Below are 22,668 nucleotides of genomic sequence, written 5' to 3'. Positions count from 1 at the left end.
CCCTGCTTATTTTACTTTTATTGTCTCTGCTTCCCTATGGGGCAGAGACAAATCCTCTCCAGTTTAAGAAGCATGCTCCAGTTCTGGAAATACTTCCTTGGAGGCCAGGATTCTTCATCAAAATTGTACTGAGTTCCTAAATCATAGCCATTGAAAAAAAGATCTTTAATTGCTTTGCCCACTCTCTGCACAGTACAAAAGCATCTTTCATTTTCCATTCTCCAAGGGATTTTCCAGGAAGTAAATCCACTAGACTGCAGTGGCACCTGCAGCTCCACGCTCCAGGAATCACAGGTGCTTCTCTTCCAAAGGCAGAACAGTTTCAGGATAGCGTTACAGAGGTCAAACTCCCCGTTTGAAAATTTTGGTGCCCTCCAACTTTGTAGATGAAACATTCAGTTCATGTAAACCAAGACAGATCTACCAGACCTAGCAGAGACTGGTGCTATCCAAACTAGGAGCAGAGCTTCCTTCTGGTGAAGCCAGGTTGCTGTCACTGAACCTTTTTTTCTCATCTGTGTGGGAGAGTTACAATCTACCCTTCATCTGTGTGGCTGCTACTCAGGAAGTCACGTGAGCCTTTCTTCCCACCCCACCAAGGATGATCCTTCAGCACGAACTTAAAGCAGAGCATTAAACCTCTGCCTAACTGCTGTACTGAAACGCTCTTTCTTGAATGCAACCCCAACCATGCAGGAAGATTTATCAGAGGTCTGTCAGTGCTCTAAAGAATAGAGCTGTTTATGGTTTGCTATATAATATTTTGGGGTGGTACAGAGCCCTCATCGAACAGGCGAGACGGCACCTCCACCCTCTGGCCGCCGGAGCCAGCAGTGCATTACCCTTGGCACAAGAGCCAGTATTCTTTTATGCCCTGCTCCACCAGGGTCAGGCTGACCCCGGCATCCACTCTCACCAGCAAGCTTCCCTCTCCTAGGAGGAGGAGGAAGAGTTTAAGCACAGGAATACAGCTTGGGGAACTGCTGCGTAAGTATTTTATCGGTATATGCTGCTCCTCATGGCCAGCAACCATCCCCACTGTGCTCCACTGAGGTGTAAATATCCTCCAGATTTCTAGGATAACTGAGGCAGATTTTCCTTGCCCTTTTTTGTTTGTAGCCAGTAATCCTACAGACGAGCTCTTTTTAAGAGGAGACACAAGACATTTCTGTTCTTCAAGTGCTTTAGACGATTACTTTGTTTTGTGACAATTTAATTTACAAAACTTTACTGAACTGAACCTGCTCTTTAGTCAATGAATAGGTTTATAATGACATTTCTACAGTTAAGCTTAATAGAAGTCAGATCAAACACACAAAGAAGTGTCTCACCCTCTGTCCTGAACTTATTGAAAAAGAAATGTTTTCTAACACAGCAGCTCCTCCTTCGCCGTATTTGGCTGTAAGGTCCTTCACAGTCATTTGTCCCCCAGATGGCCAGTTCTTCCCTTCCTTCGCATGCCTGTTTTCAATTACAAGGGCATCTGAAAGCTGGTTATTCTTCTGTGGCTTCATGTTTTTCATCTCTTCTGTTGGCATGTCAATGAATTTAAATATTCGTCCAACAGACCGCATCTATGAATCAAAACAGAGTATTCTAATTTTAATTAATACTTAGGTGTCAAAACAAATGCAATCAAGTTATTCCTAATGCTTAGCCAGAACAGTGAGTCTTTTTTCTGCGTAAATTATGCCATGACATAATTTTAAAAGGCAGGATACTTCCTATAGAAAGCTCAAGATTCTCTTGCTTTTTTACTACTGACAGTAGTCCAACATGTGATTCCATTTGCTTCCTTTATAAATGGACACAATAGGTCTTTCCAGCCCTAAAAATGTATTTTGAAAATTGCTGATGACCTGTATTTATAAAATCAAAGTATGATCATGAAAGCAATCTTGGAATCTTCAACTCCTTCTATCTGAAAGGGTTGCTCAACCAAAAAGCTGAAGTACCTTGAATAATGATTGATGTCCAAAGATTAGCAGATTATGTGGAAACGGAAAGACGTAAAGCCATAGCATCAAATAAAGAGGAACACTCATCAGACTTTAATGTCTGAGTTTCTATAAGAAATTATATATAGCTTTTAGCAAATAATTAGTAGTAAGTTCCATGACAACTAATTTTATATCTGTTATTATATGTATTCAGTAAAATAATCAAATCCTGTAGTTCTTGAACTTCAGACAGAAGCTGTCAGTAGCAGTCTTGCTGAATTTTCAAAGGAGCATGGGACTCAAAGTGTTCCCCTTGACTGCCTTTTTAATGGGTCAAGGGTCATTTAATAAATAGTTCATTTACCTCCTTCAATAGAACTTCACTGCTCAGGTAGTCAGAAAACATATTTTTGAGTCTATGGACCAGTTTATTCTTGTAAGTTTATTAATTTCAAATTGTAAATAGTACTTTTTCCTAGCTGCTTTCCTCAATTTATAGAAAGCTACCTTAGACCAGTCACCTTTCGTTCTCCAGCACTAGAGAAAAGTCCAGGTTTAAGCTTCTTTCTTATGTTCTTCTTCTTCAAACATCCCAGTTCAAATTACTCTTTCTTGTCTGACCAGAATGTACACAGCGTTTTGGATGACATTTCACAAAGACATTGTACAAAGGCACTGATACTTTCCTATGTATATTAGGAATATCTTAATTAAGACACCCTAAAATCATATTCTTTTCTTCACAGCTACATCTTTGAGCCACCCTCTGACTGAGCACTGGTCAGCCAACCTTTCTTCCATCTTAGCCATTTCTAAGATCCTGACTTACTTTAGAGGTTATTCTTAGTAGTCCCTAAATTCAAGTCTTCGAACTTCAGTTACTGAAATCTGTTTTGTATCTGCCATTTGAGGTCACTTAATACCTTTCAATTCCCAGCAGCCTTCATGCTAACATTGCCTTTCAGCTTTGTGCCTTTGTCAGATTTCTTCAACACATTTTTTTTCTTTAAGACCATTAAAAAAAGATTAAAATGAGTTCAGTCACAAATCTAATCTTTGTTGAGTAGCCTCCCTATAGCTTAATGCTTACAGCTTAATGCCATTTCCTTTCTGTCCAACTCATTAACTAGTTTACACTTCTTGTAATAATCCTGATCTCCTTCATTTATATAATTTCTGAAACAGAGCCATAGCCAGTGCTTTCCTGAAGACAAATGAGATCTACTACATTACTTTTGTCTGGAAAATGTATCATCAGATATCAGGTTAGTCTGATGCAACCTTAATGTCAGCAAACCTCAGTGAATTCACTCTGTAAGCACTGCATCTTCAATTACATTTTTCAAAACTGTAAAGACTCCTGTCATCAGACTAACAAACTGATGGGGGCACCAATGACTTTGGTTTCTCCTTCTTAACCAAAAGTGACAGTTGTTATTCTATCACATGCCACTACCACTGCCATCTTGGTGGGTTCATTTGATGTGGCCATTATCAGGTCTCCAGCTTCTCAACCAGCTCTTCTTCAAATGTCAAGTCTCTCCTTTCTATCTGCTTCTTGATCTCTAGCAACAGTTTGTTCGGGTTAACCAATCCATGCTGTAGAGGCTGTAATTTCTAATATGCTTTTATAGAATGTTGTTCATGCTCATAGTCCTGAAGTCCCTCAAAATTCCTAATGTTTTTCTTCTGTATTCAGGAAACAAATTTCAGCTCCTTACTTGAAGAAAACGTGACTTGACTTTACATTCCTGCTAGTCCAACTAACTTAACTAGATTCCGCGTTTTATCAAAATTTGTCCTTATAAACAACAAGAGTAAATTATAAGATAGTCTCCATGCTTATTGGTCAGACATTACTTAGCAAACTAAATTAATAAATAGATAGATACTTGCTGAGTTACTGCATGCAGGAATATGTGGGCCTTATTATTAGCATTTATTCTTTAATCTGTATTCCCAGTAGTATCTCTCTTTAGTGGCATTATGGAAAAGCCTTTGTACATCTTTGACCTTGTTTAGTCGCTTATATATTCTTTCTGCAAAGTGATTCCACTTGATCTATTACCATTCCCTCCTGTTCTTCGATCCAGATTGAAATATTGTTAGGTGGATTTTCCATGTGGAAGCAAATTTATATACAGTGCAAGGAAATAATAGGATCATAGCTTACATTAGCATCTTGAAACACTATTGTGACAGAAAGTACAAAAAGCATGGTAACACCCAAGCAGATTGATTACAATTTCCATCTCAACCACTGTGCAAGATAGAAAGGCATGTTCATCATCATGCTGATATATGAATGTCATCTCATTTGGTGATACATACAAGAAGATGTGGACAAGACTGACAATTTGCTTCCTGTCTGTCTCTAGTAAATATAATACATGCATGGATGAGCACCATGCATTTGTTTAGTCAGTGTTTGATGGTACCTTTGTTTTAGAAATCTTATCTATACAGAAAAATTCAGAAATTAAGGTCTTTCTTGGCTTCGTAATGACCTGTAAACATTTGTACAGGCAGGGATTCCCTACATTTGCCCAAGAGATCCTACCATTACACAGTAGCTAAAATCTATCAGTTTATCAATAGCTATGAAACCAGCTGGACAAAGAGCCTTCTCTTACAGCAGAAAATTTCACCTCTATGCCCCAGTGCTCCTGACTAATTTATCAGTCACATCACATATGCAAATATCTTATACAGCTTTATACTTTAAATAAATTCAAAAGGAAGCTTTCCTGGTTCTGTAATTTGAATTATGATTTAGATCTGGACAGAATGCAGCATAAATCTCACTCACATTTTACAAAAAAAGCCATTCTTCCTTTCATAGATAGAAATCTTCTGTCATTCATAATGACAGGTATAGTGTAGCTGACAGCAAGTTTCTTATCCATTACTCCCATCAACAATGTGTCTGCTATATTCACATTCACTAGTTAATGCTTTAGAATAAAGGAGTATATTTACTACTTCAACTAAAAATGTCTAGAGCATAATGCACTATTTTTAGCCTTGCCTAATTGTATTTGACTGAGATTTTAATAACACTGCACATTCTTTAATTTACTTTCTCATTAATATCATTTAAATTCTTCTTAATGTTGAAGGAGAATTCATAATATAATTATGTAATGTATATTTCCTGAAAGTGGAAGAAGTAATTCTTTTACAAGTAATCTAATACAATTAATTTCATCAGGTCCTATGTTCTCTTCTGCTAAAAGAGAGTAGTTACCCTCTCCAGACCAGACATGCCTACTACTTAACGATCATGTTGCAAGACACCACTTCCTCAAATCCATGCTGGCTGGAAAGAGCAGTGCGCAACTCAGAGGTTCTATGAGAGGTTGGTCCAATTGGCTCATGCTGTAAAAATCCCCAGTGCATTAAGTCACTGCAAAAATAGGGTCAATACAGACAGACCATAAGGTTTTACTGAGGTTTCACATCTTCTGCTGTTACATTTTGGGTGCACTTACAGGGCATATACTCCTGTTCCATACTGCACAAATGAAATAATTAGTTCATTTAAAACTTGTACTGAATTTTTTGTTCTTTCTCACACTGCTTTGCAGGCACAAGAGAAAATGTTCCAACAGATCTTTCATGGTTCTGTTTCCTTCCAGATGACCAATACCTCACTTTGAGAACTGTCATTCGGATTCAGATTTTATAGTCAAATAATTAGTCTACTGAAACTCTATAAATTAACAGAGGTCTCAGGTTTTACGCTGACAGTAGTGAAAACAAGCACCATCATTTTTTCTAAGTCTTAATTTTCCTTTGGTCCTCTCCTCTACTTTAATTCTTCAGCATCCCTGATATACAGGACTGGACACTGTGAGGTTTAGCAAATTTGGTTTCAATATCTCTTTGGGGAATTCTTTTTATATCTCCTTACATAAGTAATCTTGGCAACAGTAAAAGCATGGCATTTTCTCTGTCCCTGATAAAATGAATTGTCCTTACCAGTTATAGCACTGCTACTACAGAATACACATCAGTGAACAAGAAGGTTATAAAAGATTAAAACAGTCCACTGGGACAAGCCAATGCTTATCTGTGAAAGCAGCACTTACCGGAAAACTTATTTTCTATTTCCTTATGAAGGAAAAGGATTAAAAATACTACAAGGCTGCCTGGAGGGATAAGAAAAAGACTGAAAACCAGCTAAAGGGATATTAGCAGAAACGATCAAAGTGAAAAGATAAAGCCAGCCTAACTGGTCGCTTGAAATGAAACAATGGAGAGCTGTCAGAGTGACCACATATGTTAAGGAAAAAAAAAAAAAGGCAGAGTAGATAAAGTATCAGGGCTCGGGATGTAGAGAATGAAATGCCAAAACCATTATGGGATATTAAAAGACAATGGGGATTTTTCAGTTAAAGCCAAACCAGTTCAACAGAAATTGCTTCAAAGAGGATATCTGTGTATGTAAAAAAATCCAAAATAGAAACTTGGTTTTCTTCAATATATATGTCAGTGTCATGGAAAGCTCAGGAAGGAGATTGTCTGGAATAAAGTCAAATTTGCCACCTGCCCATCTGTTTGGCCAGTATTTCTTCAGGTTCTTTTTTCCTTCTTCACATGATCCCGCTCCTCTGTTCTCCTGCTTTCCTGTCGTTTTGCTTGCATTTGTTTTACATCCCTTGCGTATCTTGTAAAACAACTCAATATGAGCTTAATGTTATGCACTAATTAGAGGAGCTATGCCTTTGGACATGGGTTTCAACCACTTGCAGAAAACTCCGGTTTATCTGACAACCCAAAACTGCTACCTACAAATGTGCTATACATTCAGATGCGCTTCTGTGCAGGCTTTTAAACATGGATGTCACAGCTGCTCAAGGAAGAGCAAGAATGATGCTATCTAGAGCAGTGCGTGCATATCTGTAACCAGAGACATATGGAGATGTGTTCTAGTCAATCTGGTCCTGTGAGGAGCTTCAAAGTACCCCTTGAGAGAAAAATAGAGTATAACCAAATAGACTACTAAGGAACACATGCAAGCCTTTGCAGGACATCTGTCACCAAATAAACGTAAAAGACTTTTAAGAGGGAAGTGCTAAATGTAGAGAATACAGAATTGGAAATAATACATCTGCATCACCCACTGAAGCAGTTTTAGTATCTTGAAACCATTAAGCTATTCTTATCTGCTTGCATACAGGAGCAGCTTTTCAATGCCAGCAGTATCTATTAGTTTGTCATCTGGGATACCTAAACATCCATGGGATGGGGGTGGGCAGCTATCTACTGCCGAAAGAAGTCCAGAGGATCCACCTATAAGCTGATGCACCTTAGAAGGCTATCATTAATAGAATATGACCGATGCTCCAGTACAGTAGTTTGTCTTAATACAGAGAAAAGTGCTCACAAACATCTAAAGCAACTTGAGATTTTCTTTTCAGGGGAAAGGGAGTTACTTCCTTATTGCTACTAATAGATGACATTTTAACATTGCTGTATTTTGAAAAAGGGTAAGTTCTTTATTGAAACGCTGATGTGTCCAACACCCTCTGAATCCTACAGTAAGACATTCTATTACTCTTGTAAAACACCTTCAGTTCGCATTAAGCCATATAATTCTTATGCAGATTGTTAAACTGATCACATTATGCCTTACTGGGTTAAAATGGAGTTTATAAATGACAGCAGATTAAATAGTCTCTGTCTCTGTTGTGCCTTACCAATGGCACATTTTACTTCATTATCAGTCACACAACTGCTGTTTGGTGTGTCTTGCAGTTATGGCAAAGAAGGCCTTCTACAAAGTGCTTGGCCTTCAAGACAGGCTGTTCTAAGAAGCAAAGAAAAGAGTCATCATTAAACAACTTGTGGATAGGGAAAAAATGTGTCCCTGAATGGCAGTCAGCTTTCTGGACTATCACCAGTCACATGTGTAAACAAGAGATTAGCTGTTGTAAGTGGTTAATTCCCAGGTTTGGGGCTCTTAAGGATTTCCTTCAGGATAAGGCTGGTTAAATCACATTCAAAAGAAAACAAAATACATTGAACTGGCAAATATTCCTGCACTGTTACTATTTGCCCCAATTACTTTTTTTTTTTACCAACAACCCTTTTAAGCTAATCAGGACTGCAAGACTGTCTCCAAGATGTGCTGTAAAAGCTGGTTTTTCTTCAACACTGACATGGCTGTCTCAAGAAGCTAATTTAGGGTTCAGAGAGGTTATGACTGGATGTGGGAGGTTTTAATTTCTCAGAATTCTCTTTTTATTTATAAAGCTACTGTATTTTACAACAAGAATTCTGTCTAAAATAGATCCTAAAATGCCTGAAGTGCAAAGAGAAAACTAGCTACTACATTTAAAAATAACATCTAAAACTTTCACACATTCAAACTAAGGTATGACAAAAACTATAAGAACAAACATATTCTTTTATGAGTATTCTGCCTGCTTCTCATATCTCAACAGACAGGTGATGATAAGTTAACCTTGTGAAATATTCTGTTTTAAAGCCAATCCTAACTAACGGACTAGCTACACAAATTCAAGTGGCAAACATGGACCACTCCAAAGCCTTATGTCAGAGAAAAAGACCCTCGGGGAAGTCTACAACAGATTTTTAAATCACTGCTGATTTTTCATGGAGGGAGCTCAAAAACATGCATCGTGATCTGCTGTGCAAAGCCCTTAAGTAGACCGAATAATGTATATTTTATACCTTAGTAAGGTATATAATCATAACAAAACAACTCCAACCCTTTATGAAGTTTTAACATCTGCAATCTGAATCCTCAATTCAATTATTTGCTGCTGCCTATCCTAGTCCAGGAAAACTATTGATCTTAGAAAAACTCAGTTTGTGCTGTGCCAAAGTCAGTCAGTTGCAATGAAAGGTATGAGGGGAATTTTTCTGACACATCTGCCTGTTATCCAGCTCAGAAAACAACTTACTGAACACCCATAATCAACAAAATAAGGCAATTCCTCAACAGAAAGCACAGTACAGTGCATTTTATGCTTACCAAACTATCCACATCTATGCTTGAGTTTACTGCCCACTGCAAGGTTCCCATGATGTTCATAGCTAAAGTAAGAATAATGCCAACTCTACCTGGTCCATCACCTGTGGAGAGAAAAACACACTCAATTTATATGCAAATAAATCAGAAAATTAGCATGTATAGCTTAAAATACATATTCACATTCTCTCCTCTTTTATTTCATGGAGAAAACACAGATTTGCTACTTATACAAAGGACTGAGATCTTAATCATCAGCTAAACGGCTTTGCCATTGAATTCATGAGAGACCCTGTTCTTGCTTTGGCAGAACAAAAAATTAAATCTTGGTGCTTCAGCTATAAAGAGAATCAGACCCCTGCAAACCTTGGTTTCCATGTCCTTTTTACAAAGCATATAATCTATGAAATTACTTTTATCTAACTAAAACACCACAGCTGACAACTCAAAATTCAAGATAGTTGCGCTGGTTTACTTTTTCATTTCTCAGACAAATAGAGGACATGTTCTATTTACTGTTCCACAAAGATGCAGATACAAATTCTTTTGCTTTTATTGTCTGTTGTAAAAAGCAAGGGGTTTTCCAGGGATTTTCCTTTATGAGTTCATACAGTATAATATAAGAATTTAAGCTACCCCACTGTTGGTTTTAATCCTATTATGTGTTAAATGGAACTGGGAATTTAAGCCAAATGCCTTTGTATGATTTCCCCATCTCTTCTATGGCTTTCTTTGGCAAACTTCCTCCTGTTTTGATTATATACATCTTGTTATCGGATCAATTATAGAAGTAAATAAGAAAAGCAAAATATTCCTCCTGAAAGCTGGCAGATTAAGAAAAGGAATTTAGTGCTGCTCCAAGGGCCTTTTATACAGTGGTGGCAAGATGACAAATTTTCAAGTTTCTTAAAAGGGCTTCGAACCCCTTTTCTCAAATATCCAGAAAAACAGTAACACAAGAAACAGTTTTCCTAAAAAAAAAAATCAAAACTACTGAGCACACAAAATAAAAAAATGAGAAAGGCAGCAGGGGAAATGCTTCCCTATGAATTTTAGGGGAACTAAAAGTCTCCTTTGTGACAAAAGTACTGTAGGTGCATATTTTAGTACAGAAGTATTTGTGTGGTTGTTTTGGGTTTTTTTTTACCTAAGAATCAGGAGAGCCCCTTACACAAAAACAGAGGGTATCATTTCATACAATACTGGATAAAATGTACACTTTTCTTAGCTCCTTTTCAACACAGTATGAGGCCAGGCTGGATAAAGCCTTGAGTGGCATGATTTAGTGTGAAGTGTCACTGCCCATGGCAGGGGGACTGGAACTAGATGATCTTAAGGTCCTTTCCAACCCTAACTATTCTATGATTCTATGATTCTATGATCAAATGAAATCTCGATATTGTTAGAACCAGAAACCTCAACAAAATTAGCAAAATTTGTTCATCAGTGGCCATCGTATTGCAACTGCATCCAGCTCCTGCACACAAAATTCAGTGTAAAACTTGGGGGAGAGAGAATAATACCTGAGAATCAAAATTGAAAAAAAAAAAAACTTAACAAAAGCATAGTCAATTAAAAACTGTATTTGAAGTAATCTGTAGCTAAACATGATGAGGTTTTCCACAGAATTGACTTATTTCAACATCTGGGGGACATTATTCCCCTATTCTCTGCTTGTCAGAAACTGGCTACACCTGTCCAGCCATGGGCAGTATTTCAAATACAATTATGATAGTAAGGCATACAGTGATTCTCATTCATGTACTGGGTTTACTAAGAGTGGTGAGCCACTTTTAAGGGGATTTTGAATGGAATTTGAAAAACTTCACATCAGAAAATGCACCAGTGGGATGGAAATTAGGGAACTGCATGACTATTTCTACTATTGGTTTGACCTTAAAAGATCATTAAAACTTTGCATGTCTTAGCCATTTGCAAATGAAAGGAACATTAACGTCTATTTATTAAAAAAGTCTGAGCTATACAGATGATAATCAACATCCAAGCTTTTTAGTACACTAACAGGGTTAGATTAATGTGGTTTCAAACACACTAAATTGTTTACAGCAATTATCGTCACTAAAAGTTCTGTCCCTTTAGATATTGTTTTCAGACTAATCTCTTTAATGAGTCCTCTACAACATCAGATTGCAGATAATAACGTGTAATTTCTATTTTAATTAAATCATGTTTATTATTATGACAAATCAGTGACTCCAATCTATGCTAAACATGTTTGCAATACTTGGAAGCTTCTAAAGCTGAGCTGTTAAATAGAAGACTTCCATTTCAGTCCTGCAGTAAAATTACTGTACCTGTAGTTATGATAGAGATGAATGCCACAGCAACAAAAAAGACAACAAATATCATTTCTATCCTCATCTGGAACCAGCGCAGTGTTGACAGATAGAGGAACCAGTTTGCTGTGTGTAGATTCAGGGCTTTGTGAAATAAGGTCTCAAAATACGGCTGCCGCCCAAAAGCTCTCAGTGTCCACAGACCTTTTAAACTTGTAACAAGATGCGTGAATATTGGACTCCGGGCTGTAAAGTGTTTAAATTAGAAACATCATAAACACTCATAAGCAAATACCTTTGAAATAACACAAATACACAGATTTATGCTCTAACTCACAGCAGTATAATTGTTGTCAGTGTTTAATTTACATATGTTATTGGAGTACATGACCAAAGTAACCCCAGACCAGGATATAAAACAACAGACTTTGCATGAATGGGTTGAAATTCCAAATAGTGTAGTGCCAGGAAGGGGTCACATTAATTCTCCATAGTTAGCATACTACTTGATAACTACTTGGGGAAGCTCCTGCAGAGAAAGGTGGCTCCTCCCCAGCCAAAATGAATTTCTGTAATTCTGATAACTCCATCAAGTGAAGTTTTTTTAGCACAGAGTAATGCTCTGGATTCAACTGTACTGACATCATAATTTTGAAAGTGGTGAGCCAGTGCTGGATCCCTGTGAACATCAAAGAAATTTAGATTTAGATTTGAGGAACTACAGAATTACACTGCAGTAAAGGAAAGATGGTCATCGGTGTTTAAGACTCAGGACTGATTTGCTGAGGATCTGCCAGTTGTAAAGCCAGACCACAGTGCCTGATCTGCAAACTCACCCTTCAGAATGAGGTTTTCCATTTTATTTGAAATGTGTTAGTCTCTTAATGGGAGGAGAGGAAGGAAATTTAGTCAAATAACTTATTTAGAAATAAGCATTCTTTGGAATAAAAATATATGAATTCCAATTATTTCCTAAAGAGAAACAAACCCATAGGGCACATACTAAGACTGACCACAATTTTTCAAGTTACATTTACTCTCAAGAAAACTGTATGTCAAGACTTTGTTTTCAGCTGCAGTGGTGATAAAGCCCAGCTTTAAAAAGATCTTTTCCATCGCTCTTTGGAAGCAGAGCACTCAGTATTGGCTGGATCAGTAACAGCACTGGCTTTAAGGAGGTAAGTGTTCTGCTCCCAGAGACAATAGCACCTCGCAAGAGAAAAGGCAAAGAAGAGGTGAAAGGGTGAATCACTTCTCAATTGATTTGTTGTGGATTTAGAATTCTACCAATTTTGCTGCTCCTACCTTCAGACTCCAGTTGTTTCAGCTGCTGAGAAGTGTGGAGGAAGTATGCCCTTAACACAATAAAGGCTGCTATCACAGGCACTGATGCCAGGAAGATGTAGGGTTGTAATATTGAGACTACTGTTATAGCGCCAATCACAATCAGTATTAACTGTAGAATGAAAGAAAAATACTATTGATATAGTAAACTTGTCATTTTATAGACTAGAGATTGGTGATGAATCTCCTTCCCATGGCAACTATGTATTGCTTCAACAAACATAAAGTGCTAACCTAAGTAGGATTTGCAGCTGAGAACAAACCTCCATGAAAAGATCATGAATAATTCAGACCAGATCCATAACCTCTTGGAATATCTGCCATCTTTTTTTAATAGATGGAAGAAGTGTTTTATATTGTACAACCAGAATTGCAGGCTTCTAAATCACAAAGCCACACAAAAACAATGGCAGCTAGGCATTCACTGTCTAGTTAAAGTTGCAAAAACACCACTTGCAGTATCTGCAACCACCTCCCAGACGTAGTGGTGGTGTCCCTGTCTCTTGTCTGGACTAGGGATGCCAGACTGTCAGGAGCTGACTACTACTTGTCCTGATCAGGACAAGACAGGAAAGAAGTCGTAAGTCATAACATGATTTGTGGTATGAAAAATTAGCAGTTTCAGGAGAAACAAAGATGGTTTAAGGAGACAGATGACTCAAAAGGAAGAAATTCATTCTAGAGTTAATCCATTAAACCCACCATGGTCTCATAAGACCTCATCCTTGGTAAATCCAGACAAGATTTAGCTAAATCAGGCTTTGATCTTTACTCTAGAAGTACCTTAAGCACTTACGCTGTTTTTGTCTCATACTAAATCTAATGAAAATCAAGTATACCAGTGTACACAGAATAGCAAAGTTCTGCTTTGCATCAGGGTGTTACTTTTCACACTGAGCAACTACTTCAAACTGCAAAATTATCTGCTCAAAGCAGCTGCAAATGGACAATTTGGACAAAATTATGAACATCACATTGAACCATCATTTGAAATGACCACTCAGCAAAGAAATAGATGGAAAGCAAAGCTAATTTCACATTAGGAAGAAACATGCTGGTGGTGCCTTTGCTACTACATCTGCATAAATTCCAGGAAGGATTGAAATTGCCAGTACTCCAAGTCAGAGTCTTTCAGGAACAGGTAAGCATGTTCCAGGTTTCTTACTTTTTTCTTTTTAACCAGAAATCTGAGCAATGCAACAGAAAAGTAAGTGTAAAGGCAACCAGAAGATGACACCTTCTCTACAAGGCAGTAGCAAAAATCAACACGCAAGCCAGCAACACTGGCATATGGTCAGGGAATGGCAGCAGAGGGCTCACGTAGCCCAGTTAAGAGCCATAGTGCGGCACTGCCATGCCCCAGGTGCTGAGCTTTCAGGCCTGGGACAGAGGCCAGATGGGGAGACATGTTTTAATCCTTCCTCTGTGTCACCGGTTTGGAAATGCAGCTGGTGGTAGACATAGCAATTTGGTAAGGGTTCAGGGTGGTGATGACTGCAGCAGCCAATCTGGTTAAACAATGGGGGTTTATTATTTAGGGAAAACCAGTCATGACCACAGGTATAAGTGTCCAGTGAGTTCACCATGACTTTTTGAGTGTGACTATATTAAACCTTAAGGACAATCACTATATGCTAGCAGCATCTCGTGAAGGATCTCCAAGGAATGATGGCCTCACTGTAAGCACTGGTAGAAGACCAAGACAGATGTTAAAACTAGTGGTAATGCTACTGCAGTCATAACCTGGTTACAATTCATACCCAAGATATATGGAGCAGGCCAGACGGCTGTCAGAGAAAGCATCACAGATGCCATCTCTTGTCATTGATATGAAGGCTGATACCGCTGTTTCCTTTATGGGCAACTGGGTACATCCCAGTGATTGGAGAGTAACCCTGGCCTCTTTCAACCTTAAGTTTCATTCATCCTGGATGAAAAGCCCTTGTCCCTGAAAGGGAAGGCCCACCGATAAGTCTACTGCCCATAAAAGTCCTAAGAAAAGCTAATCATCCTCATCTTGAAGATGATTAAGGGACTGGAACATCTCATATACAAGGAAAGGTCGATAGAGCTGGGATTGTTTAGCCTTAAGAGAAGGGTTAGGGGGTCTTACCTTATGGTATTTGTTATATATTATTTTGTGTATATGCGCAACTATTTTTATAAATTATGTATATTTAACAATTATATTCTGTTTATATAAATAACACTAGATAGTTGGTGCAGATAAAACGCATCAGTGGTACCCAGTGGGAAGATAAGAGGCAACGAGCACAAGCTGAAACACACAAAATTCCATTTAAATGTAAGAAAATATTTATTTTGACCATCCCCACATCTTATTGTGGGGATGGTCAAACACTGGAACAGGTTATTCAGAGGACTTGTGGAGAGTCCACCCTTGGAGATATCCAAAATCCAATGGCCCTGAGCAACCTGCCCTAGCTGAACCTGCTTTAAGCAGAGGGGTTGGAGAGGTCCCAGGTCCTAAGTCCGGTGATCACTCCCACATTCTGCAATAATCAGATTCCTCTTTTAGAGGAATCTGAGCTTGTTCATAAGCAGGGTCCATAGAATTTTTAGGCTTCCAAACAAGCCTGAATCTATAGAAGATCAGAAGGATTTTTTTTATGAAGGGATGACCGGTGAAAAGCATGCAAGACAGCATTCAAGTAGGTTCGATGATCTTCACCAGAAGAACCTGAAAAGACAGGGCAGTTTATCATGGATGTTCAGGAGCCTCTGCAGTTGAGACTGAGGAGACAGAGGTGAACCTATAGGACACCAGAGCCTCTGAAAGGCATCACAACAGAAAAGCCAAATTTAGGGATTTTTTCTTACTGTTGAAAATATGAGAAACCAGTGTAGAGAGTCTGAAACATAGAGACAGGCTAACTAAAATAATTTTGGAATAAAATCCTCATGGCAGATCCAAAATACTAGAAACAAAATGGCCACATCAGAAAAGACAGTAGTGAATCCTGATCATATGAAAGATAACACTAATGATTCAGAGAAGGCCTTAGTGTCCATGTTTACTCCTTCAGCAAATCTTCATGACATCAGCAGGATATGAAGTAGAGTGTAATGTCATTGAATCTCTTTATGTGAAGTTGCATTGGCCTCTCTAAAGTCATGAGCCTAAGTTATCAATTACTAACAAAGATACAGGGCAAGCGATTTGGCTTTGATCAGACCTTCATGTTGATAGGGGTGGTAAAGCAAAGCAAACTCACAGATGGAGACAGGCAATGCGGGCAGCAGAGCGTTTAGGTTGATTGCCAGGCCTGCCCATCTCCTGAATAAAGGCAGAGAGGAACAGGAGGGCCACGGGAGATTTTATTTTATTTTTTAAATGTTTCTGGGAATCAGCTCTACCTGAGGAAAAGCTGGCACTGCAGCATTCGTGGTGGGACACTAATGAGGAGTGCTGGGATCCACACAGCCACAGAGTCTCAGAATAGGCAGGACGGGAAGCAAACAAAGGCATCCTCCTTGAGAAACACTGGAATTGCCTCTATCTCTGTATTCCTTCAATGTTCTCTTCAGTGTGGATGAACTGGAAGGTCATTCAAAACCGAAGATCTTGCAATGCATGGAGTTTCCCAGGACGTATGCTGGAAACAAGCCTTTCCATCCAAAACCCCAAAAGTTTGCAATTCTACAATTACGAAGGGCTAGAGACAGACTGAGAAAATTGGGGCTGTTCAGCCTGGAGAAGAGAAGGCTGCATGGAGACCTCATAGCAGCCTTCCAGTATCTGAAGGGAGCCTACAAGTGTGCTAGAGAGAGACTCTTCATCAGGTACTATAGCAATAGGACAAGAGGTAACAGGCTCCAACTTCAACAGGGGAGATTCAGGCTAGATATAAGGAAAAATTTCTTTACTGTGAGGGTGGTGAGGCACTGGAATCGGTTGCCCAGGGAGGTTGTGAATGCTCCATCCCTGGCAGTGTTCAAGGCCAGGTTGGACAGAGCCTTGGGTGACATGGTTTAGTGTGAGGTGTCCCTGCCCATGGCAGGGGGGTTGGAACTAGATGATCTTAAGGTCCTTTCCAACCCTAACTATTCTATGATTCTACAACCCAGGAATGTAAAATTCCTTCAAATAACAGAGTCATCTAAAGCTCTCCTCCATCATAAATAGTTATTCAGTGCCTGACAGCTTAAATCCCAGAGACTCAGGGGAAGCCACAAAGATGCAAAGGATAAAAAGACAAAATTATGCAGTCAAACTTGTTAAGGGAAAAAAAGAGGAAAAAAAGGCACAGAACTGCCCAACTGAGACCTGAACACAAAACATCATGGTTCAAACTGCCCAAAAAAGCAGTCCTGGAAGAGTTTCCCCAGAACACAAAAGAACATAAAACCAAAAATATATTCAAGAAAAGAGAAGAAGTACATTAGGGGTGATGCTAGCAAACTGGTAACAGAAGAGGCTAAGGATGTAAAGTAATGAAAATGAATGAATGCAATCAACTGATAGCATGAAAAAAATACTAATCTTGATCCAAGATAACCAAAAGAAACTAATGAATGCCCTTTACACCTCTGAAGTTGAATGCAGGCAGAAGCAGAGATACTTGTACTGGAGGGGTATGCAGGGCAAAAATGTTTCTGAGTCTGAGTACTAAAAGTGGTTTGCACAAACATAAACATATAGACAAGCACTCAAAAAAGAAGCGATGAAGGCGACACACAACATAAGAACCTATGCAAATAGGTATACAGACTGAAAAAAAGGAAGAGGCATTTTATTCCAATTGTTATCTGTTCTTAGTAAGATCTCTTTTGCATGATGTACAACTGAAACTCTACAGTGCTCTAAGACAACAAAATTTAGAACTTTTATTCTACAAACCTGAATGAAGTCAAATACTGTAAGTGGAAGTAAGTCATCCAATATTGCCGTATCTTTGGAAAATCTGTTAAGCATGCCACCTATGGATTGAGAAAAAAAAAAAAAGGAAAAGAAAGTCAAACATTTTAACACCCCCAAAATCCTACATTTGTTACTTTAATAAAAAGAACAACTGTTTCTGAATATAAAATATTGAGTACAAGATTTTTTCTATTACATGCAATTCTGCTATACTACAGTTTAGTGGAGATACAGTTTCTTTCCCCATGGAGGAATTTGGCTCCACAACTTCTGTTTCAACTTTCCGAATTTTAAAAAACAAAACCAAAAAACCAACAAGAAAATGCAAGAAAAACAAACAATTAAACAGGACAGAGACACAAAGCATAAGGTCTGTACCCCTTATGCAGCAGGCTCTGCTGATACACAGATAGTTTGCACAGCAGCATTTGCATGAGTTTGCACACCAGTTTCCTAGCTTCTGAGCAGAATTACTGTATTAATCACTAGGTAACAACAGAATTAAGAATTTAATGGAAAAATGAACGAGAAAACCTATGCTGTATTGACATTTACCAGCATTTCCTATACTTTGGTAAGCAGCAGTAAGAAGGGTAGAGGGTAGGAATTTCATGTACAGCGGGAGATAGAACTTGTTGCACCAGTTATATAATGAACTCTGTATCAACTCCAGAGCCAAATTTGAACACACATACCATTATTCACACTACCTGATGTTTTATGCCATTTTAGTAGCACTACTCACGAAATAAAGCACTATTTATCATTCACATCTGACTCCTTGTCACTCACCACATAGCTGACTACAGCTTTTCTATTACAGTTTTAGACAAGGTCTATTCATTAGAAGCTATTCTAGTTTTATTGCCTCAAACAGTTAACAGTTCATTTTCTCTAACTTACAAGGTGGTATTTCAGAATCGGAATTGATAACTGAAATACGTCACACTTAAAGTGCAATCAAGATTCATTAAAAGATTCACAAATTACTTAATGTGGCAAACTTCTAACATTCAGCTTGATTGAAAATGTAAATGGAAACCAACAGTATCCTTCAACAGAACAAACTGTTTAATTAAAATGAAACCCACACATGAGTCAATCGGTTCCCATCTCAGTTACCTGCTTTCCAAGAGTTGAATGTTGACATAGGTGCATGAAGAACTGCATGCACCATCTTCTGATGAAGAGTTTTAGACACTGTGATAAGCGTATGCACAAGGGGCAAACCTCTGAAGATTCCCATGGCAAGCAGGGTATCTGCCACTCCCACGTAGATGTAAATGATGTAGTAGGTGCTAGTGTCAGTGACAATCACAGGAGGTTTGTCAGAGGTACTGTTTTCTGATTGCGTTGCATTTGCTTTCAAGGCTATCCTGTTTGATGGAAATTATAAAAAAAATGCATTACTAGAAATAGCATTTTTTCTCTTATTTTCTCTACTGAAGAGCACTTCAATGTTCATTTATTTAAAAACTATGTTAATGGTTAGTTATATGTATTTCCAGTCACTTTTAAATATTGTCCTGTATGTCTGAAATGTAAATTATGAACTACCCCACAATCCACTGAGGCAAAGTAACCCTGTGTGTGTTCAGCGGTCAAGGCAATAAATTGCTTATTCATCTACTCAGCTACCTTTGGTAATTCAGGAACCTACTGGCATTTGCAGCAATTTCTGAAATTAGTTGCAATTGTGCAATGAAGGGTTTTTTGCCAAGATGGAAATTAAGCTCATGGTATAACCACAACCCCTCCAATAATTTTCCTCAAACTACTGTGAAAACGTCCTGCTTTGGTCATCTCTTGCAGATCTACTGCCTGTTAAATCACTGACAAAACTAGCCTCATCATGGAAAGCACATCCACCTCTTTTAATAAGAAAAGAAAAACACTTAAGCATTGAAAAGAATTATTGTGGAAGTAAAATGCTTTAGGTGTACTGTAAAAATCAAACACCTTAGTGACCTACTGTAAGGGGACATCAACATAAATCCCTCCTCCTCATCAGACCTATGTCACCATATGTTTTTAGGCTTAGCGCTGCAGGACAAAAACAGGGATCAAAAGCATTAGCCCAGGAAAAGCCATACTGCTGCTCTCTGTGTTTTAACCTTCATCTGCCTGACCCTGCAACTCCTGGTAATTTTTCACAGGTGAGTAGAGGAAATAGTACAAATGAATGGAAACTGCTTCCTTAAAATGTTCCTTAGCAAATGTCTCACCTGGCATGCTCTGGAAGTGATGAACCACAGAGTATTCAGGATAAGCCCATGCATCTCTAGAGTCAGATGGCCCAGAAAAAGTCTTGCATGCGTTGTTACGTGCTCAATAACAAGGCACAAACCGTCTGACTGTCAGAACTTAAAGAAGTACCAGCTTAAGATACTGCCTACATGAGGGATTTAAACCATCCATCTCTGAACCATTTTATGGAATATAAGCTAGTGCCTACCCATACAGAATTCTGGCTGAATTCATTATTTATAGCAAAAATCAATATAATGGAGACGACGGGTTCTCACTACTTACTTTTTAAGAAACCACAATCCAGCAAGAGAAGCAGCTACCTGTGACCAAAGAAAACAAAGTTAATTTTTTTGTCTTGTCACATTATGCACTTTTTCTTACTTATCTTCTTCTACTGACTTTATAATTGTTTTTAGAGAGAGCATTATAAATGAATGGAAGTCAAACTTCCCTGAAGCTAAAACTTTGTCATAACTGCTCCTCTTTCCACAGAAACTATTAGTGCATCCCACCAGGAAAGCTACATTTAGACTTGTATTACAATCAGGCTCTCGAGTGCCTAAATATTCTTTTATTGTTTTTTTACCCTAGTATTAACAAAGGCTTGCTAATGCATTCCTAATGACTAGGAATATTCACTGTACGCTTTAACATATTTTACATTTTAAAGACTAATATTTCTTCCTAAAAGAGACTCTCGGTATCTTCAAAGGCAGCTATTCAAATACAAATGTCAAACCTTTAATACTGTTATTTTTGCATTGTGTTTTTTGGTAGCTGATACCTACATTTGATATATCAACTCATCTGGTATTTACAGAATCACAGAATCCCAAGGGTTGGAAGGGACATCAAAAGATCATCTAGTCCAACCCCCCTGCAAGAGCAGGGTAACCTACAGTACATCACACAGGAACTTGTCCAGGCGGGCCTTGAATATCTCCAGTGTAGGAGACTCCACAACCCTCCTGGGCAACCTGTTCCAGTGCTCTGTCACTCTTACAGTAAAGAAGTTCTTCCTGATGTTAACGTGGAACTTCCTATGCTCCAGTTTACACCCATTGCCCCTTGTCCTATCACTGGATATCACTGAAAAAAGCCTAGCTCCATCATCCTGACACCTACCCTTCACATATTTGTAAACATTGATGAGGTCACCCCTCAGTCTCCTCTTTTGCAAGCTAAAGAGACCCAGCTCCCTCAGCCTCTCCTCATAAGGGAGATGTTCCACTCCCTTAATCATCTTTGTGGCTCTGCGCTGGACTCCTTCAAGCAATTCCCTGTCCTTCTTGAACAGAGGGGCCCAGAACTGGACGCAATATTCCAGATGCGGCCTCACCAAGGCTGAGTAGAGGGGGAGGAGAACCTCTTTTGACCTACTAACCACTCCCTTTCTAATGCACCCTAAGATGCCATTTGCCTTCTTGGCCACAAGAGCACATTGCTGGCTCATGGTCATCCTCCTGTCCACCAGGACCCCCAGGTCCCTTTCCCCTTCACTACTTTCCAGCAGGTCAACCCCCAACCTGTACTGGTACATGGGGTTGTTCTTCCCCAGATGCAAGACTCTACACTTGCCCTTGTTGAATTTCATCAAGAATTCTCTACATAATCTATTTTAATACTTTTAAAATGTGGAATTGAACCATTCTTACTGTGAGATGCTTCAATGCTCAACAGAAGCTTACTCTGGAACACTATTTCTTCCCATATATTTTTATGGCTCTGGTACAGGAATGTATTTCCATAATACCCCACTACCTAATTAATTCTTCTCCTTAGGAATCACTAACTTGTGGAGGTCTTACAGTAAGTAACTCAAGATTGACCATGATGCCCTGAATTTAAACATTTGTGAGGATCAGGCTTCTTTCACAATAACATTTTCACATCTCTCACCAGAATTCTTTTCTCATCCTCACAACAGAGGAGCTTTTCAGCTATGAAGATGAAGGTAGATAATATAGTGACAGAATAACTTCACAAAGCCTTTCTCTATGTTTCCAATCATAACTGCTCTTCTTTCAGTTCAGCAATCCTAGTCTCTGCAAATTACATCTAGGAAATACAGTTCTGAGCCACTTGAAAGAGATATTAACACACACAACCCCACAAATCTATGAAGAATGTACAACTGATGCCCTATTTATGGTGATCTGTGTGGACTCACCCTGGAATCTACAATACAAAGCAATCCATTCTAAATCAGCATTTCCACAACACTCCCACCCAGCTCTGAAGGGTGTCACAACTCCACTTTCAATTTATGTGTCACTACTCTCCCAGTTCAGCTCTTGGATGCTCATCCCTAACCTCTCTGCATTGTCTAGGGCTAGAAGGGTACATACGAACTGTTAGCGCAGGCCACATAACCACTTGGCATGGTATTTCATCTCATGCACAAAGATCTGCTAAAGGTTATACAGTCTGTACTATGGCTGAATATCTTCCAGCCCATTAATTTATCAATAGGCTTTTACTTAAGCAATAGTCATACTGGAAAGTTTCTTTTACTTAAGCAATAGTCATACTGGAAAGTTTAACTTAGATGGATACATTCTTTGTCATGGGATTTATTCTTCAATTAGAAGATAAAGCTTTTGAATTATTTAAAAAGGTTTCAGTCAAATTTAAAAGAAAAAATTGGTAATCAAGATTAGACATGTATGCTGAATATACAGGGATAAATCTGATTGATACACCTCAAAGTTAAAATTTCCCTTTTCCCTAAAATGCACATTTAGCTTTGCTATTGTAGGTTTAAATAGGCATTTCCCACTAGCATGAAAACAAAAACTTACATAAGAACAGCTATGCATCTAAATACTGTCTTGCTTTTGGAGGTGGTTTAAAAATTTGGGATCTCAAACTTGATCTAAGCTCCAGGCCTTATTCCTAGTCCAAAAGAACTAATTTAAATCACCTGCAACATAACATTAGTGTAGACTCAGGATA

The 22,668-nt window shown here is 38.5% G+C and overlaps 1 protein-coding gene across 3 annotated transcripts in view; it reads right to left on the bottom strand.

Moving 5' to 3' along the window:
• The window catches only part of CFTR (CF transmembrane conductance regulator), a 94,141-nt gene that overhangs the window by 19,775 nt on the left and 51,698 nt on the right, over positions 1-22,668 (bottom strand). For all 3 annotated transcript variants that reach the window (XM_065659611.1, XM_065659525.1, XM_065659692.1), the window contains 7 exons: positions 19,996-20,033; positions 18,586-18,839; positions 17,443-17,522; positions 12,543-12,693; positions 11,256-11,483; positions 8,944-9,044; positions 1,332-1,574 (listed from right to left, as the gene is read on the bottom strand). In XM_065659611.1, coding sequence (XP_065515683.1) covers positions 1,332-1,574; positions 8,944-9,044; positions 11,256-11,483; positions 12,543-12,693; positions 17,443-17,522; positions 18,586-18,839; positions 19,996-20,033 — 1,095 coding nt within the window. The remainder of the gene's footprint in view (positions 1-1,331; positions 1,575-8,943; positions 9,045-11,255; positions 11,484-12,542; positions 12,694-17,442; positions 17,523-18,585; positions 18,840-19,995; positions 20,034-22,668) is intronic.

This window comes from Lathamus discolor, chromosome 1 (genome assembly GCF_037157495.1).
Source record: "Lathamus discolor isolate bLatDis1 chromosome 1, bLatDis1.hap1, whole genome shotgun sequence".
Taxonomy (NCBI): Eukaryota; Metazoa; Chordata; class Aves; order Psittaciformes; family Psittacidae; genus Lathamus; species Lathamus discolor.
This window is presented reverse-complemented; position numbering and strand designations above follow the sequence as displayed.